Below are 19,638 nucleotides of genomic sequence, written 5' to 3' on the forward strand. Positions count from 1 at the left end.
CTGCCTGTACTTGTTTGTTCAACAGGTTCTTATTACTTTCAGCAATTCAATGCCAAAACCTAGATTCATGAAGCAATTTAAAGGACATTTTTAGACACTGGAGATGATACACATTCCCTTTTAAAATATATCAGAAGGTGGTAAGAATATGGGAGAAGGAAAAAAATGTGGAATGTGACTAAACCTTTACCCAGCACATAGTAAGGAGGGAAAAGTACAAGACGGTGGGTTGCTACCTGTTTGGACTGGTTCACCTGAACCAGTAGCTTTGACTCCAAGCCAAGAGGGAACCGGTTCTCTGCCCAGGTCTAGGTTATACTGTACTGACTATTATCTCTGCTTCCGAGGCCCAGCTGATCAGGGGCGGCAGATTGAATTGCTGCGCTATAGCTCTTTTCCATGCTTCTTGCTTCATTTGTAACGTGGAAGCTCTATTTCCTCTGAAGTGTGCATGCGCACGCAGCAAAACACACCCTCAGCGAATGGATTGTAAAGCCGGTAGCAACCTACGTCTGATACAAGAAGTACTGTACAATGTATATGGGAGGTACAATGCTTGCTACCCTTCCTGCTGTAAGCTCATCAAGACACTTAATATATTGAAGAGATAATGGGTGCGGTGTATGCAGTTCTCAGCGTAATATTTTAAATCCTCTGCAGTCAGGGTTGAAAACCATGCCATAAAGCCAATCTCAACTGAGTAGGCACTCGTCTTTTTTTCTCCCAGAGGAAATCAGAGGAAAACAACCTAATAAAAGAAAGAAAGACACAAAAGAGGGAGGGAGGAAGGAAAGAGAGAGAGAGAGAGAAAGAAAGAAGGAAGGCGAGAGAGAAAGAAAGAAGCAGAGAGAGAGAAAGAAGGAAAGGAAGGAAGGAGAAAGAAAGAAAGAAAAAGAAAGGAGAGAGAAAGAAAGAAAGAAAGAAAGGAGAGAGAGAAATAAAGAAAGAAGGAAGGAGAGAGAAGGAAGGAAGGAGAGAAAGGAAGAAAGGAAAGGAAGGAAAGAGAGAGAGAGAGAGAGAAAGAAAAGAAAAAGCACAGGACCTACTCTTCTCCCTCAGGCAATATGTAGGAAGCTTGCAATGTGGGATGCTTGCAATGTGAAGGGGGCATGTTACTGGATAAATCTTGAATTCATTCATGATTTATCATGAATTCATAAATTTTAATAAAAATTATTCATTCATCATTTTATAGAATCTTTTTACATTTTTTCCTCTCTCCTGCCCAATCTAGGGCTTCACTTTATCCAGTATGGAAGGAAATGGGAATGCAAGTCTTAGGAATAGTCAGTAATAGCCCCATCACTCTTTTGGGAAGGAGAGATCAAAACAACCTGAAAAGTGGAGCTAATCCAAGGAATCCTGACCTCATCAATGATGTTGTCAAACTCCTTCTCCATTTCAGTTTTCACTTCTTCCTTCAGCTTGGCCATTTCAGACTTAGGTAACAAAATGTCTTCTAATTCCTTCTCAAATTTTCCTATTAGATCTTCTTCATCTTCTTCTTTCTCCTGAATTCCATCTTCAGGGTGTCCTGTTTCTGGATCTGCCTTAGTTTGGGGTGAGCCTTCTTGCACCCCTTCTTCAGATTCACCAGCCTTCTCTTTGCCCTAAAAGGACATGGGGGAAGTTCAGAAAACTGCCAATGGGAGAGTGCGAGGTGGGGGAGAGAAAGCATTTGGTCAACCCACCCAGTCCAAATGTGAGCTACAGATAAAAGATGTGGAATGCTTTTTAAAGCTACAAGCAGGCAAAGGGTGGGAAAAAAGGGCTTGTAGGCATTGGTAGACACATTCAGAAAGGACTTTGGGTATATAAATCAACTGTTCTAGAGAAAAAATGAACAAAATTATGCTTCTCCCTTTCTATGTGCATTGGTGTAAGCGTGAATCTCTGGATAGCAGAGCACCAAGAAGGGGAAGATTGCTTGGTGTAGCTACACGGGTAAAAGAGATGCCTGTCATATAGTAAACCTGAGTCAGTTTAGGAAGTCCTACTAAAAAGCCTCACCTTCTGGGAATTTGCCTTCATCTCCCGAATAAACTGCACCAAGTCCCCGGGGTTTCGAATAACTTTGAAATGTATCTTTTTCTTAAAATCTGCAAAAACACAGACAAAATGAATTCAATTTATTCGACAGTCAGATAACTGCAGGAAGTCAGATAATTTTCAGAATCTGTACACAGCACCCAGTGATATTTCGTCCTGTGACCTGCATTAACTCTATGCAAATTTGCATGTATCTATTTATATAATTTCTTCTGTGTATGTAAAGAGATAGAAATCCTATCTTTTCATTAGGCTTCCTTTACTGCACTGCATCTACTAACCAGATGCCTCCACTGGCTTTCTTTAGGCAAAGAAATGTGGTGCAATTGTCAGTCTGCATGTTCTAGTTACCTCGTGGCTTCCTATTCCTATAATAAAACGTACTATGCTATTGAAACATGAGTTCATATATTGCGTTTCTCTTTATTTATTCTCCAACCATTGTCAGGCAGTTTAATGACAAAAACATTACTGTGAAACAGAAATGCAGAAAGATTATATTTACCCATATCATTAAACCAGCATTTTAAACCATGGTTTGCTCAATTAAACTATTAAGAGGTGGAACTCACATATTATGGTAGATAAAACAAAATACACTGCTCAAAAAATAAAGAGAACACTTAAACAACACAATATAGAACTCCAGGTAAATCCAACTTCTGTGAAATCACACTGTCCACTTAGGAAGCAACACTGATTGTCAATCAATTTCACATGCTGTTGTGCACATTCTACTTTGTACAGAACAAAGTATTCAATGAGAATATTTCATTCATTCAGATCTAGGTTATGTTCTTTGAGTGTTCCCTTTATTTTTTTGAGCAGTATATATAATGGACAAGCCATAGCAGCAAAATGCTATGAAGGAAACATTTCCTTTCTCTTCCTTGAGCTGGGAAAATGGAACAGCAGCATATAATGTTATAGCTTTACAATATACCAAAGCTAAGCCCAGCGTGTGACAGTTTTACCACAGCAAGTTGTTTTACTTTTATCAAAGATTAACATTTTTACAGATGGCATATTGATCTGCAAATAATTTCCAAGCTAGACTAATTGTATAACAATAAATCCTGGAAACTGTATGACCAAAAAAAGAGAACATTTTATCCTAGGCAGTGGTTACGTAAAAAGAACCTAAAATATTGGGAAGAAATAATCAAAATATTCACCAAGTCCTGAAGATTTTTTTAAATTGAAATCACCAATCTGTTTATTGAGAATAATCCCAGATAACTTAAATAAATAGCCAGAGTTTACTAAGATATATGCTGAAAACTGCAAGAACAAATTCAGCATTACATTGGAAAAGAGAAACTTTACTATTGATATTGGAGTGGAAGACCAAAGTGAGAGTACATATCTATCACATTGGACTAACTCAATGTAAGCAAGAATGGTTGCCTTCTATACTAGTTACACATTTAGACACTTGGAACATGGCTTTTATAATATAAATTATGAGTCCAATTATATGAGCCGAGGTGGAGCAGTAGGTAGAGTGCAATACTGCAGGCCACTAAAGCTGACTGCCAGATCTATAGGTCAGTGGTTCAAATCTCATCACTTGCTCAAGGTTGACTCAGCCTTCCATCCTTCGGAGATGGGTAAAATGAGGACCCAGATTGTGGGAGCAATATGCTGGCTCTGTTAAAAAGTGCTATTGCTAACATGTTGTAAGCCACCCTGAATCTAAGGAGAAGGGCAGCATTTAAAAAACTGAATAAATAAATAATAATAATTTAAAAAAACAAATGAAAAGACTTTTAAATATTAGAATAATCTTCAATGTTCAATTAAAAGTATAAATGTTGAAGTTGTGGTCAGCGGTTGGAGAAACAAATGGAAAGAAAGTGGAGACGTTTCCCCAACATGCTTTTAATTATGCCTAATAGTTATGCATTGGAGACAAGTTCCTCATGTGTCTAATCACACTTGGCCAATAAATAATTCTAATTCTAGTTTCTTCTCTTTGCTTGGTTTCATTATCTATCTAAATATATATCTAAATATAGATTTCTTTTTCCTTTATATTTCATTTATTCCTTTATATGTTTTAAAATACTGTACGCAATTAAAATTAAAATTCAGTGTTGCTGCTGAATGGGCAGTTAACCCCCACTGAGGTAATTAAAGACATAAAATGTCCTGCATGAGTACTGTCATTGCTGAAAGCTAATTGCAAAGCCTGAGGGTTGGCCCCGGCTGAAAAACAAGAGAGGATATACTGACCGCCCAAATCTTCTCTTGGCTGATCTCGCTCCCATGGCATCGTCTAGCTCATGGGTGTCAAACACAAGGCCCGCAGGGAATTTAGATCAGTTATCTAAGTTCCCTAGAAACAGCAAAGGACCAGCCCGCGGTTCTTCTACCATAGAAAATGGAGCTCGGGAGGGCCGTTTTCGCTGGCAGAGTGCTCAGGCCACCACAGGCACCCCCGACGTGATGTTGAGCTGGCCATGCCCACCCCGCTCCCCCGAGGTCAAACACAACCCTGGTGCGGCCCTCAATTAAATCGAGTCTGACATCCCTGCTCTAGATCCATCTACAAAGCACTTTACGTTTACCTGCTAGGCGACTGTCTGCTGTCCTTATCCCTAGTTCTTCCTCCTACAAAAAGGAGAAAAAGAAGAACGTTTTAAATGTTGCACATTAAAAATGCTGCCTCAGAAATGAATGTCCAAGTGGCACATCTCTTGAGGTTTGCCATTCATTTCTGCCCGGTGGATCTGGGTAATTATTCCATCCCAGCTGAGGTACTCAATTCAACATACCAGTTACCGCCACACACACACACACACAGACATATTGAGGCTGTTCTATACATGTACCATTGTGGTTATTAATTCATAACTGCACTATTATTAGTCCAGGAACCTCTAAAAGTCTGTAGAGATTCTCAGTTATCCAGGGCATGGTTGTCCCAAAGATGCTTTTTCAGGAGGCAACTACTGGACTTTCTTGTTTTTTTCTTTTGAAGATGTTTCACTTCTCATCGAAGAAGCTTCTTCAGCTCTGACAGGAGAGTGGGGAATGGAAGGATTTATATTCTTTGTAGTCAGCTGGTAATGTGCATACTTTTAGAGCAAGGGTGTCAAACTTGCGGCCCACAAGCTGGGTGCATCACGCACTAGCCACGCCCATGCCTGATATAGCGAAGTTGCGATATGTTACATGATGACGCAACTTTGACTCCCCCTCCCCATTTTAGAGGGTTATTGAAGCGCTTGGAGGTTTACCTGTGTCTCTAGGAACACCTGATCACTACTCAGGTTACCTCAGGGATAAAGATAAACCTCCAAGTGCTTCAACAACCCTCTAAAATCAGGATTCCCAACCGGGGTGCAAGACAATATTCCAGGGGGTGCGAAAACTCAGGTTTAGAAGTTTCAAACTTCTAAACTTCTTCTTTTGTTACGTCTATGGTTTTCTCTTTCACTTCTCTTTCTATTTGCTTTGATGGTGAATATAAAGATGTAATGATTGAGAAAATGTCCTTTTAAATGTATATATCTGAAATAAAAATTATTTTTTTTTAAAAAAAAGAAGTTTCAAAATTATAATGTATATGCATATTTATATGCATATAATTATTTACTGTTGTAAGGGGTGCGAGAATATATCAGAAGCATTCCAGGGTATAGAAAAGGTTGGGAACCCCTGTTCTAGAAAGATGCAGATTACCAGCTATCTGCTAGGAATATAAATGTTTCCATTCCTTACTATCCTGTCAGAACTGAAGAAGCGTCCTGGATGAGAAGCAAAACGCTTCAAAAGAAAAAAAAACCAAGAAAATCAGCGGCCTTCTGAAAAAACACCCTTGAACGTCAGGATCCTCTACATTTTTTGGACTTCTTTTTAGCTATGGTTGCTCTTAATAGGATTGTCCTATGAAATGATATTTAATCACAGAAACCCATCTAATCTTCAAAGGCTGTATCTTCTTCCTTCTCTTTTTTAAAATAAAAATCGGCAAGTAACAACAAAAAAACATTTTTGCACCACTTAAGATTATGGATTCTCTCCTCTGTTGAAATGTGACAAACTTTAAATATTTAATTGCACTTTATAAGATGTTTAGTCAGGAAGCCTTCTTATAATTAAATTTGTGCTCACCTATTTCTCTAAAGACGTTTGTCTGATGAGCATTATGTTATTATTTCAGCATGAACGGTCTTTCAGTTCTCCTTTTGTAATTTCTTGCACTTCTACTGCTGGTGGTATTTTAAATAATTTTAGTTCTAATATTTTTAGCCTCTTTTGCTTTCAGTAGCTTTAACAGAATAACAGAGTTGGAAGGAATCTTGGAGGTCTTTTAGCCCAACCTTCTGCTCAAGCAAGAAACCCTATATAATTTCAGACAAATGGTTGTCTAATTTCTTTTTAAAAGCCTCCAGCATTGGAGCACCAACAACGTCTGGAGGCAAATTGTTCCACTGATTGACTGTTCTATCAGGAAATATTGTTTAATACTGTTTAAATGTAACGTTTTAGCAAGTTTTTACACTGATTTTAGCTACCTTCTGTTATATTTACAGTAAGTGCAACCACAAGGTATAAGTACATTTAAACATTACAAAATATACTAAAAAAGGCAGGATGCCTAGGCATGCCAAATTAAATTAAAATAGATCATCCAGCATAAAACTACATTGGATGCCATGAGGAAGATGCACAAAATAAAAGGCAGATCATCTTCTTCCAGCAAAAAGAGAATCTCATGGTCCAAAAGGTAGCATGCCTAGTTTTGAGATAAAAATCCGTGTTTAACATCACCGGCTCTGGAATAACTGAACTTGCAATATGGTGATAGGAAGTTACCTTTGTTTGGTCTGGAGTCTGAGCTGTTTTCCCCTCTCTGTGCAATGCCATTTTCTCCCAGAACTCAGATTCATCCCCAGGTTCATTTTCAAGAGGAGGAGAAGGGGTTGGGGCCACTGATCAAAGAAGCAAAAAGCAGAGGGCATTAAATGAGAGGGAAACATCCAAGCCAAGCATCTCTATAATGCCCTTGGACCAGGCATTTGTGAATCAAGATGACAGCATGTGGAGAATCTCATGTCCTAGTTAGAGATTTTTATTTAGAGGTCTGGGTGGTGCAGTGGTTAGAATGCAGTATTGTAGGGTAATTCTGCCAAATGCTAGAAGTTCGATCTTGACCGGGTCAAGGTTGACTCAGCTTTCCATCCTTCCGTAGTCAGTAAAATGAGGGCCCAGATTGTTGGGGGCAATATTCTGATACCGTAAACTGCTTAGAGAGGGCTTTAAAAGCACTACGAAGTAGTATATCAGTCTAAGTGCTATTCTAGTCACTACGTTTACCAAAAAAGGAAGCTGCCCAGTCATTTTTGAATCGGAAGCATGCAACGAGAGCTGGTTCTCACAATGATAAGAAATTCAGTAAAAAGAGTTAAAAAAACAAAACAAAACAGGTTCCAGCCACCTTCATTTGCTTATAGAAAAGTTTTTCATTTGAAAAGAAGAGTGTGGTTCTGTGGTTGCTTTAAACTTCTTTATGTGTAGTTCATCCATTTTAAGTTGTATTTTTTTGGCAATATCACACATAAGAAGCATGGGATTAAAAAGAAGTCATTAACCTGGCCCATAATACAAAAATGCTATTTTTTCTCAGAACAGAACTAGTTGTTGTCTTCAGCTTCTGTTGCTAAAGCAGTGCCCCTATCCATAAATTAGAATCAAGTTATAAAACAGAATATTGAAAGTATAGTAAAATGCTGCAAGCCATTATATTTATATTTAAATTGGTAAACATTAGAGATCTTGCCCTGTCCTGGTCATCGATGAATTAGGAAATTTTTATTTAGCCATCTGAATCCAAGATTTGCAGCTCTTTATTCTACAACCAAAAGCACTCTTTTAGTTATATCTGGAAGATTCTTACTTTTAAAAAAAACATTAAAGAGTAAGAGAGATACTCTGTGAGTCACTCTGGTTATGGACTAACTTTCATCCCAAAAAAAAATCAGATCAGTACCTGAGTTTTATTTCAATACCAAGATAAATTGAGGCTATTTCTCCCAAGCTTTTGAGATTTAGTGATTATAAAAACAGTGGATTTCTTTTTACAGTTTAGTATTTCACAGCCTTCCACTGATACGTTTTATTGACTAGTATCATCATAAGATCTAGGGTTCAAATACTCCTGTCTTTATTATTTAATCAATTTTGATGGGTATGTATGTTATGATTACCCTATGGCTATTTTTAAGAATTTATATTGTATTATTCAATGATAAACTTCCAATGCCATATTCCTTTCACTTAGCCCTGTGATGCCACCTATTCTGTTCCTTCAGAGCACTTGGTATTGTTTGCATACAATAAAGAAGGCAACCAAGTCAATCTCCTATTTCGCTTTTCTACACCCAGAGTGTCTTAAGGACTATGGAAATCATCTTGTTCTTTAAGGGTTTGTTTGGGAAATCCTTGAAAATGTCCAAAGATACTTCACCAGAAGAGCCCTTCACTCCTCCATTCGAAACAGAATACCCTACGAAAGCAGACTATCAACCCTAGGTCTAGAAAGCTTAGAACTACGTCACCTAAAACACAATCTAAGTATTGCCCACAAGATCACATGCTGTAACGTTCTACCAGTCAATGACTACTTCAGCTTCAATCACAACAACACAAGAGCACGCAACAGATTCAAACTTAATATTAACGGCTCCAAACTTGACTGTAAAAAATATGACTTCAGCAACCAAGTTGTCGAAGCGTGGAACTCATTACCTGACTCAGTAGTGTCAACCCCTAACCCCCAACATTTTTCCCTTAGACTATCCACGATTGACCTCTCCAGGTTCCTTAGAGGTCAGTAAGGGGCGTGCATAAGTGCACCAGTGTGCCTTCCGTCCCCTGTCCAATTGTCTCTCCTTATCTCATTTATATTTTCTTCCTTTCAAATAGGTTCACCTATACTTTTATATCTTTTCTTCTATTCTTTTCTTTACTTATATTATTACATATCTTTCTCTTCAATGTGTATTATGTAGTGTACAAAATAAATAAATAAATAAATAAAATAAAAATAAATCACTCCATTGTGCATTTGTTTAGGAGGTTGATACTTTTATCCATTCACTCTTCTCTTTCTGCCTACATGTACAAATTGTTGCTATCCTTGATGGAATTTGGCACTGAAAACCATCTACGTTAAAAATTTCAGGGATACTTTTCTGAGTCTGATTTAGCATTCCCCAATCTAGTGCCCTTCAGATATTCTCAATAGCATCACACTGAGCGTGTTTGGGTTGATGGGATATTTGAAGGCCTCAGGTTAGCGAAAGGTTAATAGTAGCTTACCATTCTCATTGGACTCCTGAGTAGCAGGGTTAGCATCTTGCTCACTCCACAGCTGTGTGTCTAGAGTCTTCAGCTCTTCTGAAATTTCCTCCACTTTGCGCTTGGTATCAGCTGCAGCAATTTAAAACATTAGATTAGATTAGAACTGCACCCACACTCCTTGCCTTTCGTAAATTACTCAAGACCCATCTAAACCGCCAGGCATGGGGGAGTTGAGACACCTTTCCCCCAGGCTTTTTTATATTTATGTTTGGGTATGTATATATCTTGTTCTCTTTTTTAAATATGATAGGGTTTTATGTGCTTTTTAATATTAGATTTGTTTTTGCTGGAATATTGTTTTTATTATTGTTGTGAGCCGCCCCGAGTCTTTGGAGAGGGGCGGCATACAAATCTAATAAATTATTATTATTATTGCTATTACTATTACTATTATTATTATTATTATTATTATTATTATTATTATTATTATTATTTTATAAAACTCTACCTCCCATGAAGATCACTGAACGGATCATCATCATAACATCACAATTTTCTCCAAAGGAATTACTACTGTAGTAGATTCTTTGTTGAGAATATTGCATTTCTTTTTACAGTCTAATCAGAACTAAAGGAAAGCTGAAAAGGAGCAGCAGTAGCCGAGGGACCTTTCAAAAGCACAATCCATGATACCCCCCCCCCAGCCCATGGTCCTTAGACCTAGAGGCTATTGGTCCTGTTTGGACAAGGTGGCCATTCAATACATTTCTCTTAAATGTCATGTGGGTGCAGGGCCTTTTGCAGAGATGTAGAGACTTATTCTACCTCATGTTTCCTTCTAAAGGGAAATATAGATACATTCCCCCGCCACCACTAAGCACACTTCACAAATACGAACCTAACTTAATAGTTACACTAAACCAAATCAGAATCATTCAATGACTTCATGGTTCAGAGAAAATTTGTAACGTGCTCTCTGATTCCTGCTCTCGCTGCCCTATATTGGCCTCATCATTCCGTCCTGTCATCCATAGAAAATGAGACAGAAGGACAACCTGAGTGTAACGAATTGGAATGGTCTATATTCCAGTTTACGGATATAGGAGGTTATAGGGCAGCGATGGTGAACCTATGGCACGGGTGCCACAGGTGGCACACGGAGCCATATCTACTGGCACATGAGCTGTTGCCCTAGCTCAGCTCCAACGTGCATGTGTGTGTTGACCAGCTGATTTTTGGCTCGCACAGAGCCTCTGGGATGGCGTTTTTGACTTCCAGAGAGCCTCTGGGGGGGATAGGGGAGGGGTTTTTACTCTCCCCCAGCTCCAGGGAAGCCTTTGAAGCCTGGGGAGGGGGAAACACAAGCCTACTGGGCCCACCAGAAGTTGGGAAACAGGCCATTTCCAGCCTCCAGAGGGCCTCCAGGGGCCGAGGGAAGCTGTTTTCACCCTTCCCAGGCATTGAATTATGGGTGTGGGCACTCACACATGTGCAATAGCAGGCGCCTATGCTCTTTCAGCACCTGAGGGGAAAAAAGGCTCGCCATCACTGTTATAGAGAGTAGAATCTTCCAAGACCTGCATCTATCCTACGTAATTATCAAAAATTTTAAAAAAAGATGATCTAAGCCAGCACACACTTGTGCAAAAAGCTTCTACAGTCACTTTTTGACACTGAATTTGGGAACAATTTCAGGGAAACAGTATAGGGGTTTTCACTCTCACTAAGGGAAGTGTGGAAGGGCCCGCTCCCTCTTTACTGGCAAGGTATACTTACATACTTGGGCCTTGACATATTCCACATATTCAGCAGGGCTCAGGGCTGGGTGACAGCGGATGGACTGAGGGGTGGCAGTGGATGGCAGCCGCAGAAACGGGTGGTGGCAGATACGGGTGGTATGGATCGTCAGCACATAGGAACAAGATTGGGGCTCGTCAACACGGGCAATGTAGTCTCCGGAACCTTCCTCACACAAAAACTGGAATCAAGGTAAGGGAGGGGGGGGGGAATCAATGATGCTATCTTATGAGAGTTCAACACATTGAGACACTGTAGATCAGTGATGGCAAACCTATGGCACGGGTGGCACATTGAGCCATATCTGCTGGCACACAAGCCACTGCCCTAGCCCAGCTCCAACATGCATGTGTGTGCTGGCCAGCTGATTTTTGGCTCACACAGAGGCTCTGGGAGGGCGTTTTTGGACTCCAGAGAGCCTCAAGGGAGGTGGGGGAGGGTGTTTTGCCCTCCCCAGCTCCAGGGAAGCCTTTGGAACCTGGGGAGGGCGAAACATGAGCCCACAAAAATTTGGGAAACAGTCCATTTTCAGGCTCCAGAGGGCCTCTGGTGGGTGGGGGAAGCTGTTTGCACTCTCCCCAGGAATTATGGGTGTGGGCATTCACATATGCATGATAGTGTGCGTACATGCTCTTTCGGCACCCGAGGAAAAAAGGTTCACTATCACTGCTGTAGACACACACTGTCAACTTGTAAATATTTCAAGTTGCCATGAAAAGAAGGGGGGGAGGGAACTGAAGGAAGACTGTTTCCCTAACTGAAAAGTCTGCCCAGAGTCCAGAAGGAGTTGGGCAGCTTATAAATCAAATAAATTAAATTACATTAAAATGCATTCCACAAATGTTTCTTTTACTGATCATGTCCTAGGCTACCAGAATCAGAATGAGGGCTGTGGGGATCCCAACTGGCCAATGTGATTAAGTGAAGGATGTGATTTATGACATGGCCAATGAGAAGGGAGGAAACAGGGTCATAACAACATGCAGCCAGAGTGAACTCAGTTCTGGCTACAGCGGAATATTGCCGAGATGTCACTTTTATTTTATTTATCTTTGCATTTCTTTTGGACATGGGCTCAAGGCTCCTGAATTAGTAAGAGCGTTTTTGGGAAACTTCACACCTGTCCTCTAGTCCAGTCTTTTTCAACCAGTGTGCCGTGGCACACTAGTGTGCTGCGAGACATGGTCAGGTGTGCCGCGAAGCTCAGAGAGAGAAAGAAAGCGAGAGAGAGAGAGAAAGAGAACAAGAAAGAGAGAAAGAAAGCAAGAGAGAGAGAAAGAGAACAAGAAAAAGAAAGCAAGAGAGAAAGAAAGCAAGAGAGAGAAAGAGAAAGAGAGGGAGGGAAGGAGAGAGAGAGAAAGACATAGAGGGAGGTAGGGAGGGAGAGAGAAAGAGAGCAAAAAAGAAAGGAAGGAAGAGAAAGAAAGAGGGATGGAGAGAGAAAGAAAGAAAGATGAAGGGAGAGAAAGAGGGAGGGAGAGAGAAATAGAGCGAAAGGGAGGAAGAGAGAGAGGGAAATTTTTTTGTCCAAACTTCTTTTAGCGCCCCCCCCCCCCCCCGCTCAATGTGCCCCAGGGTTTCGTAAATGTAAAAAATGTGCCGCAGCTCAAGAAAGGTTGAAAATCACTGCTCTAGTCCACTGTTTCCCAACCTTGGCAACTTGAAGATATTTGGACTTCAACTCCCAGAATTCCCCAGCCAGCATTCACTGGCTGGGGAATTCTGGGAGTTGAAGTCCAGATATCTTCAAGTTGCCACGGTTGGGAAACACTGCTCTAGTCGGTATGACTGTCGCAGGCAGCATTTCTGTAGGGGTTCAAGGATCAACATTTTTCATCCTTCTCCCAGAGACCCTTTAAACTGAGAATGGACTCTTAAAGTTTGCATCTTCTTGGAGCTATGGCATGAAAGCTATTCCGAGACTGCTTTCATGAATTGGGGAAGAGGGAAGCAAAGGGAAAAGTAGCTGGATCATCTCATTTTGAAAATAGCAATAGAATAGAATTGAAAACTATAATAAAAATAAAAATAGCCTTTTTCTCCCATAGCTTTCTCCCCAATTCTGTACGCTTTCTGTTCTCTTTTGTCTTACCCTAACTTCGGCCTCCCTGGGCTTCCCATTCAGGTTACACTTGGATCCATTGACATAGGTCTGACTGTGATACCGTTTCAACTTGTGTTGCTTTGATGCCTGCAAATGGGATGAGAAACAAAACCAGAAAACGCTCAGGCCACAATTTAGAAGTCATTTGCTTCAAACTAAAGGCACCCTCCCACTCCCCTACACAGCAGTAAAATATAAATCTACAGTGATACCTTGTCTTACAAACTTAATTGGTTCCGGGACGAGGTTCTTAAGGTGAAAAGTTTGTAAGACGAAGCAATGTTTCCCATAGGAATCAATGGAAAAGCGATTAATGCGTGCAAGCCCAAAATTCACCCCTTTTGCCAGCCAAAGTGCCCGTTTTTGCACTGCTGGGATTCCACCGAGGCTTCCCTCCATGGGAAACCCCACCTCCGGACTTCACCTAACAAATAACAGGGAATCCCAGCATCGCAAAAACGAGCACTTTGCTGGCAACGGAAGTCCGGAGGTGGGGTTTCCCAGTGAAGGAAGCATCAGTGAAATCACAGCATCGCAAAAACACCGATGTCCTCGAAATGCCACCTCCGGATCTCTGTGTTTTTGCGATGCTGTGATTTCACTGAGGCTCCCCTCGCTGGAGGGGAGCCTCAGGAGAATCCCAGCAGCGCAAAAACGGGCGCTTCGCTGGCAACGGAAGTCCGGAGGCGCGGCATCCCAGCGGCCGCGGTGGGTTTGTAAGGTGAAAATAGTTTGTAAGAAGAGGCAAAAAAATCTTAAACCCCGGGTTTGTATCTCAAAAAGTTTGTATGATGAGGCGTTTGTAAGACGAGGTATCACTGTATTTACAGCCAGATGTATTTAGAAAAAAGAAAAGAGGCTGTCTGTAGCAAAACACAGGAGATTTTTCTTGTGATCCCCTGGATATATGCAGGGGTAATTATCAATAAATAAATGGTATGAAGATGGTAGGAAGGGGAAGAACAGAATTACTGGGGATTCCTTGTGATATAACAAATTAGAAGGCGTACTGAGGCAATCCTTGGTGTAACACATCAAGATCTGAAGAGATCCCAGATCATTTTGTGTCAGATTGATCAGTGAAGGGAACCTTCGGCCCCAAATTCTCTCTATCATGAGGCAGTAGCCAATGAGCTACCTTAGCTACCAGTCTGACAGAAGAAAAAATAAACAAAGTACATACAGTGGTACCTCTACTTAAGAACTTAATTTGTTTCCGCGACCAGGTTCTTAAGTAGAAAAGTTCTTAAGTAGAAGCAATTTTTCCCATAGGAATCAATGTAAAAGCAAATAATGCATGCAAACCCATTAGGAAAGAAATAAAAGCTCGGAATTTGGGTGGGAGGAGGAGGAGGAAGAAGAGGAGGAGGAGGAGGACAGTCACTGCCGAAGGAAGAAGGTGAGGTGAGGGGAATCAAAACAATCCAAAATGTTAAGGCTTAAAAAAACAAAGAGGGACTGAGGTGGTGAGGTGGTGAGGAGGAGCACACGCTTCTCACACACCCAGCGCAAGGCTGCCCCCCATACACCACGCCAAAGAGAGAAACCCAGGCAGGCAAGAGGGGGGAACCTCCCACTCCTTTAATCGAAAGGCAGCTGCTGCTTCTGCTACCTGCTTCCTCTTCCTTCCCATGCTGAAGGACTCCGCTCTTCTCTCGCTCGCTCGCTTTGTAGCCGGTGCCATTCCTTCACTGTGGTGACTCCTCGGTTTGGCTGAAGCCGAGTTGATCCGGGCGGGGCAAAGCGCCCCCTTTTGCCTTTCTGCACCCAGACACTCCAGGAGGTAACTTGAGCTGGGTGTGTGGGAGGCAGTGCAAGGGAGTCACCACAACAAAGTGGTTTATTCCCTTTCCAAGCGCCCAGAGAAAGGAAAATGCTCCGAAAACGCCCAGCAAAGGGAGCGTTTCTTTTTTCTGGGTTCTGGCAGAGGTTTATTCCCTTTCCAAGCGCCCAGAGAAAGGAAAATGCTCCGAAAACGCCCAGCAAAGGAGCGTTTCTTTTCTCTGGGTTCTAGCAGAGGTTTATTCCCTTTCCAAGCGCCCAGAGAAAGGAAAATGCTCCGAAAACGCCTAGCAAAGGGAGCGTTTCTTTTCTCTGGGTTCTGGCAGAGGTTTATTCCCTTTCCAAGCACCCAGAGATGCTCCGAAAACGCCCAGCAAAGGGACCGTTTCTTTTCTCTGGGTTCTGGCAGAGGTTTATTCCCTTTCCAAGCGCCCAGAGAAAGGAAAATGCTTTGGTCGCTCTGGACTGCGAAAGCCTCCATAAGCGCCACCAAAAGGCTCCTCTGGAAGGCCAGAAAAGCCCAAGATGGCCAGGATTAAAGGGAGAATGGCAGGAAACTGGCCGGGCCTTCATGCCGCTCTCAAATTTCCTGGGGAATTTTTCCGGGCTCGGGTTCTTAAGTAGAAAATGGTTCTTAAGAAGAGGCAAAAAAATTTTGAACGCTGGTTCTTATCTAGAAAAGTTCTTAAGTAGAGGCATTCTTAAGTAGAAGTACCACTGTATATGGACTGCACAATCCCACTCCTCACAGCAGATTTCACACCTCTATTTTTGTATTATATATTTCTTGGCCTCTTTCCAAGATCACTATCCTTAAGGTCTTTTACAAAAAAACCCAACACAATTTAGTATCAAAATACAAATGCATTTACATTTCACCAATTTTAAAATTTGAATTAGCTATTTAAAATAAAATAAAAATACTATTTTAAATACCATAAAACAATTACACATAGCATAACCAAGTTCATAAATTTACAGAACTGATAAATTTCCAGTAAGCTGGAAATGGTCACTTACAATACTTGAATTTAACCCTCTGTTTCATTCAGAGACATCCATAATAGAAATTCAAAGCATTTAATGGCTCCTAGACATGCTGTGCTTCTCAACAGGAGATCAGTCTTGGGTACTGTTGTGGTTGGCTTTGGCCCAGCTGCTGCCCCAGGGAATGTGGAGGTGGATGCAGGGGAAAATTCAACATGTCATAGGCCTGTGTTATTGCCGACAGAGTTAATTCAGAGTTTAGTTTTCTCGGACGAAGAAGAAGGTAGGAGTGACTTGGAAGAGGGGGGCTTGGCACACAGCCCAGGCAGTCAATCTCCATTATCTTCCATTGATTCAGATGAAGACATCTTGGACCCACGCAAGTGCAGAATTATGTGTAGAAGAGACCAAGTTAAGACATACTACAGGAGATAAGAGAGGCCACCTGTGTTTGGGTGGGGCTCCAGTAATTAGGGCTGCTGCTATAAATAGCAGCGTGTGGGTTTGGCCATTGTGGAAGAGTATCTGATCGCAGTTCTTCAGGAATCCTGTGTTGCTGTTTTCTGGACTTTGTTGATTTTTCATGCCTTTGAAACCAAAGCAGAGCAACGTGTGTGTGTGTGTCTCACTTCCTTGGAAGAAGAAGGGGTGTGAAGTTTCTTCACAGCTGCTAACTAAGTACTTAATGACTGCTTAAGGGAAATTGTACAGATTACCCAGTTGTTTTGGGATGAGTGCTCTTTGCAATACAAAAAGAGTGCTTAGTTTATTTTGAATTTTGTGATAAAGAACATTGTTTTGAATTTTCAAACGTGTGTGTGTCTGAAATTTGTACCCTTGAATTTTCGGGAGGCTCCTACCAGAGAGCCCGGCAGAACAGGTACCAAGGCACTTAAAACATTGGCAGATAGGGCGGGAAAAGAACAACTAAGAAAAAGTGATGTGAAATGTTTCTAACTTAATTCCAACACTGAGGCTGAGAGACAGGAAGCTTAATGTGTGTCTAAGCTCTTAGTATTAATCTCAGGAATATTTTATCAAGACCATGGGGGGGGGGGGTTTAAAAGTGTGGGAAACACCCACCTTTGCTGTTTCATTGTCCCAATCAAATGCAGACTGATAATACCCGAGATGAAGAATATCACCTTTGACTTCAGATTCTGGAAAATATAAAGGGGTGTGAGAGTCAGTAAACATAGAAACATAGAAGACGGACGGCAGAAAAAGACCTCATGGTCCATCTAGTCTGCCCTTATACTATTTCCTGTATTTTATCTTAGGATGGATATATGTTTATCCCAGGCATGTTTAAATTCAGTTACTGTGGATTTACCAACCACGTCTGCTGGAAGTTTGTTCCAAGGATCTACTACTCTTTCAGTGAAATAATATTTTCTCACTTTGTTTTGATCTTTCCCCCAACTAACTTCAGATTGTGTCCCCTTGTTCTTGTGTTCACTTTCCTATTAAAAACCCTTCCCTCCTGAACCTTATTTAACCCTTTAACATATTTAAATGTTTCGATCATGTTCAATTCTGTCAATATCTTTTTGTAGGTGAGGTATCCAGAACTGAACACAGTATTCCAAATGCGGTCTCACCAGTGCTCCATATAAGGGGATCACAATCTCCCTCTTCCTGCTTGTTATACCTCTAGCTATGCAGCCAAGCATCCTACTTGCTTTTCCTACTGCCCAACCACAACTAACTGACAGTCTGAGATTCTTAGTTAAGAAACATGACACAAAATGAGAAGTTTCATTTCTGCCACCTGAGCCAGAAAGAGAAAGCATGTCAAACAGATTCCGCCACTACAAGACTGTAAATTGGGCAAAGATTCAAATTGGCGTATTTTTCAGGGTATAAGATGCATCTTTTCCCTCCTAAAAGAGGATGAAAATCTGGGTGTGTCTCATACACCAAATGTAGCCCTGCCCAGCCTCTCAAACTGAGATTTCGGAGGCTGAAAACAACCTCTCAAACAGAACTTTGCAAGGCTAAAAAAACAACCCCTCAAGCGGAGCCTTGCAAGGCTAATATACCTGTTCCAAGCTGTTTGCTAAGAATGCTAGAATGATGCTGGTAGGCAGAATTTTTTTTTCTTACTTTCCTCCCAAGAAACGAAGGTGTGTCTTATACTCTGGTGGCATCTTATAGTGCGAAAAATATGGTAGGCCTTATCAGTTGTACAGATCTTATTAAGCTGCACCCAGCATCTTCCAAAAAATATCCTGATCAATTGTTTCTCCCCCTCATTTCTGGAAGTCTAAGATTGAGTATTACAGAATGCGTATTCAGAAACTTAGGTAAAACAAAAGAGATCTTCGGAGTGGGGCAGCATACAAATCTAAATAATAATAATAATTATTATTATTATTTAGATTTGTAAGCCGCCCCTCTCCGAAGATCTCTTGTTTAGCTAGAATGATGATGATGATGATGATGATGATGATGATAATAATGATGATAATAATGATAATAATAATAATAATAATCCCCACTGATTGTCGTGCCTTGTCGTGGTAGTAACTGAAGAACTAGGGTTACTGCAACAGAAACGAATCGGAAAACCAACTGGAGAACCAAAATTGAAAATCCGACTAGAACTGAAAATCAAAAGCTTGAGATCAGATGCAAGTAACTTGAAGAACATTAAGGAGCAGAAACTGAACAATCAGAAGATCAAAGACTATTTGACAAAAAAGTACAGTTTAATTTGTTCCAGACCCGAGCTTGTATATCGATCAACTCGCATCTCAAACGAATGCCTTTAGACTTTGTTTTTCGCGCCCAGATAACTGGAAGCAAGGAATTCTTGCGCCACCTAGTAGAAGCTCGGCTGGTATCCTGAATTTGAGCTCGGGTGTCGAACAGAAATTTTGCTCGCGTCTCGGCTCGTAACTTGGAATACTCGCATGTGGAGCAGCTTGTATCTAGAGGTACTACTGTACTGGCTTAGTACAAGAAAGATCGAGGAAGCTCTGGAAATTGTAAAGCAGCCAGGAAAATTGAGTGATATGAAGCTAGGATCACCCAGTACAGGCAGAATCAAAGATTTCAATCCATCCAGAGGCAGCAGAATTGAGAAGCAGCTAGAGAAATTAGTGAAATATGAAGATCTAAAAATCAAGCTGCAACGACTCTGGCATAAGCCAGTGAAAGTGGTTCCAGTGGTACTTGGCACGCTGGGCGCAGTGCCAAAAGATCTCAGCGGACATTTGAAAACCATCGGAATTGACAAAATCTCCATCTGTCAATTGCAAAAGGCCGCTTTACTGGGATCGGCAAACATAATTTGCCGCTACATCATGCAGTCCTAGGTGCTTGGGAAGCGCCCGACTGGTGATGAAATACGAAATCCATCATAGTGATCTCGTTTGCTGTGTTGTACTGACATAATAACAATAATAATAATAATAATAATAATAATAATAATATTGTTATTATTGTTATTGTTATTATTATTATCTTGCAACAGGTTTCATTTTCCTATAAACATGAGTTTTACTAAGGATGGAAGCTTGTAGTATTCAGTGAGATTTTAAGATTCGAGCAAGTATGTAGAGGCACAATTGTTTGCATATGTTTTCTTTCAAGCAAGCTGAGGG

General features: G+C 41.0%; 1 protein-coding gene across 2 annotated transcripts in view; it reads right to left on the minus strand.

Annotated features, from left to right (window-relative positions):
* OS9 (OS9 endoplasmic reticulum lectin) overlaps positions 1–19,638 on the minus strand; it is a 51,780-nt gene that overhangs the window by 14,380 nt on the left and 17,762 nt on the right. For both annotated transcript variants that reach the window (XM_070740899.1, XM_070740900.1), the window contains exons 4-11: positions 17,114–17,190; positions 13,250–13,348; positions 11,137–11,338; positions 9,379–9,489; positions 6,874–6,989; positions 4,620–4,662; positions 2,011–2,099; positions 1,368–1,610 (exon numbers count right to left, since the gene is read on the minus strand). In XM_070740899.1, the coding sequence (XP_070597000.1) occupies positions 1,368–1,610; positions 2,011–2,099; positions 4,620–4,662; positions 6,874–6,989; positions 9,379–9,489; positions 11,137–11,338; positions 13,250–13,348; positions 17,114–17,190 (980 nt within the window). The remainder of the gene's footprint in view (positions 1–1,367; positions 1,611–2,010; positions 2,100–4,619; positions 4,663–6,873; positions 6,990–9,378; positions 9,490–11,136; positions 11,339–13,249; positions 13,349–17,113; positions 17,191–19,638) is intronic.

This window comes from Erythrolamprus reginae, chromosome 2 (assembly GCF_031021105.1).
Source record: "Erythrolamprus reginae isolate rEryReg1 chromosome 2, rEryReg1.hap1, whole genome shotgun sequence".
NCBI classification, from domain to species: domain Eukaryota; kingdom Metazoa; phylum Chordata; class Lepidosauria; order Squamata; family Dipsadidae; genus Erythrolamprus; species Erythrolamprus reginae.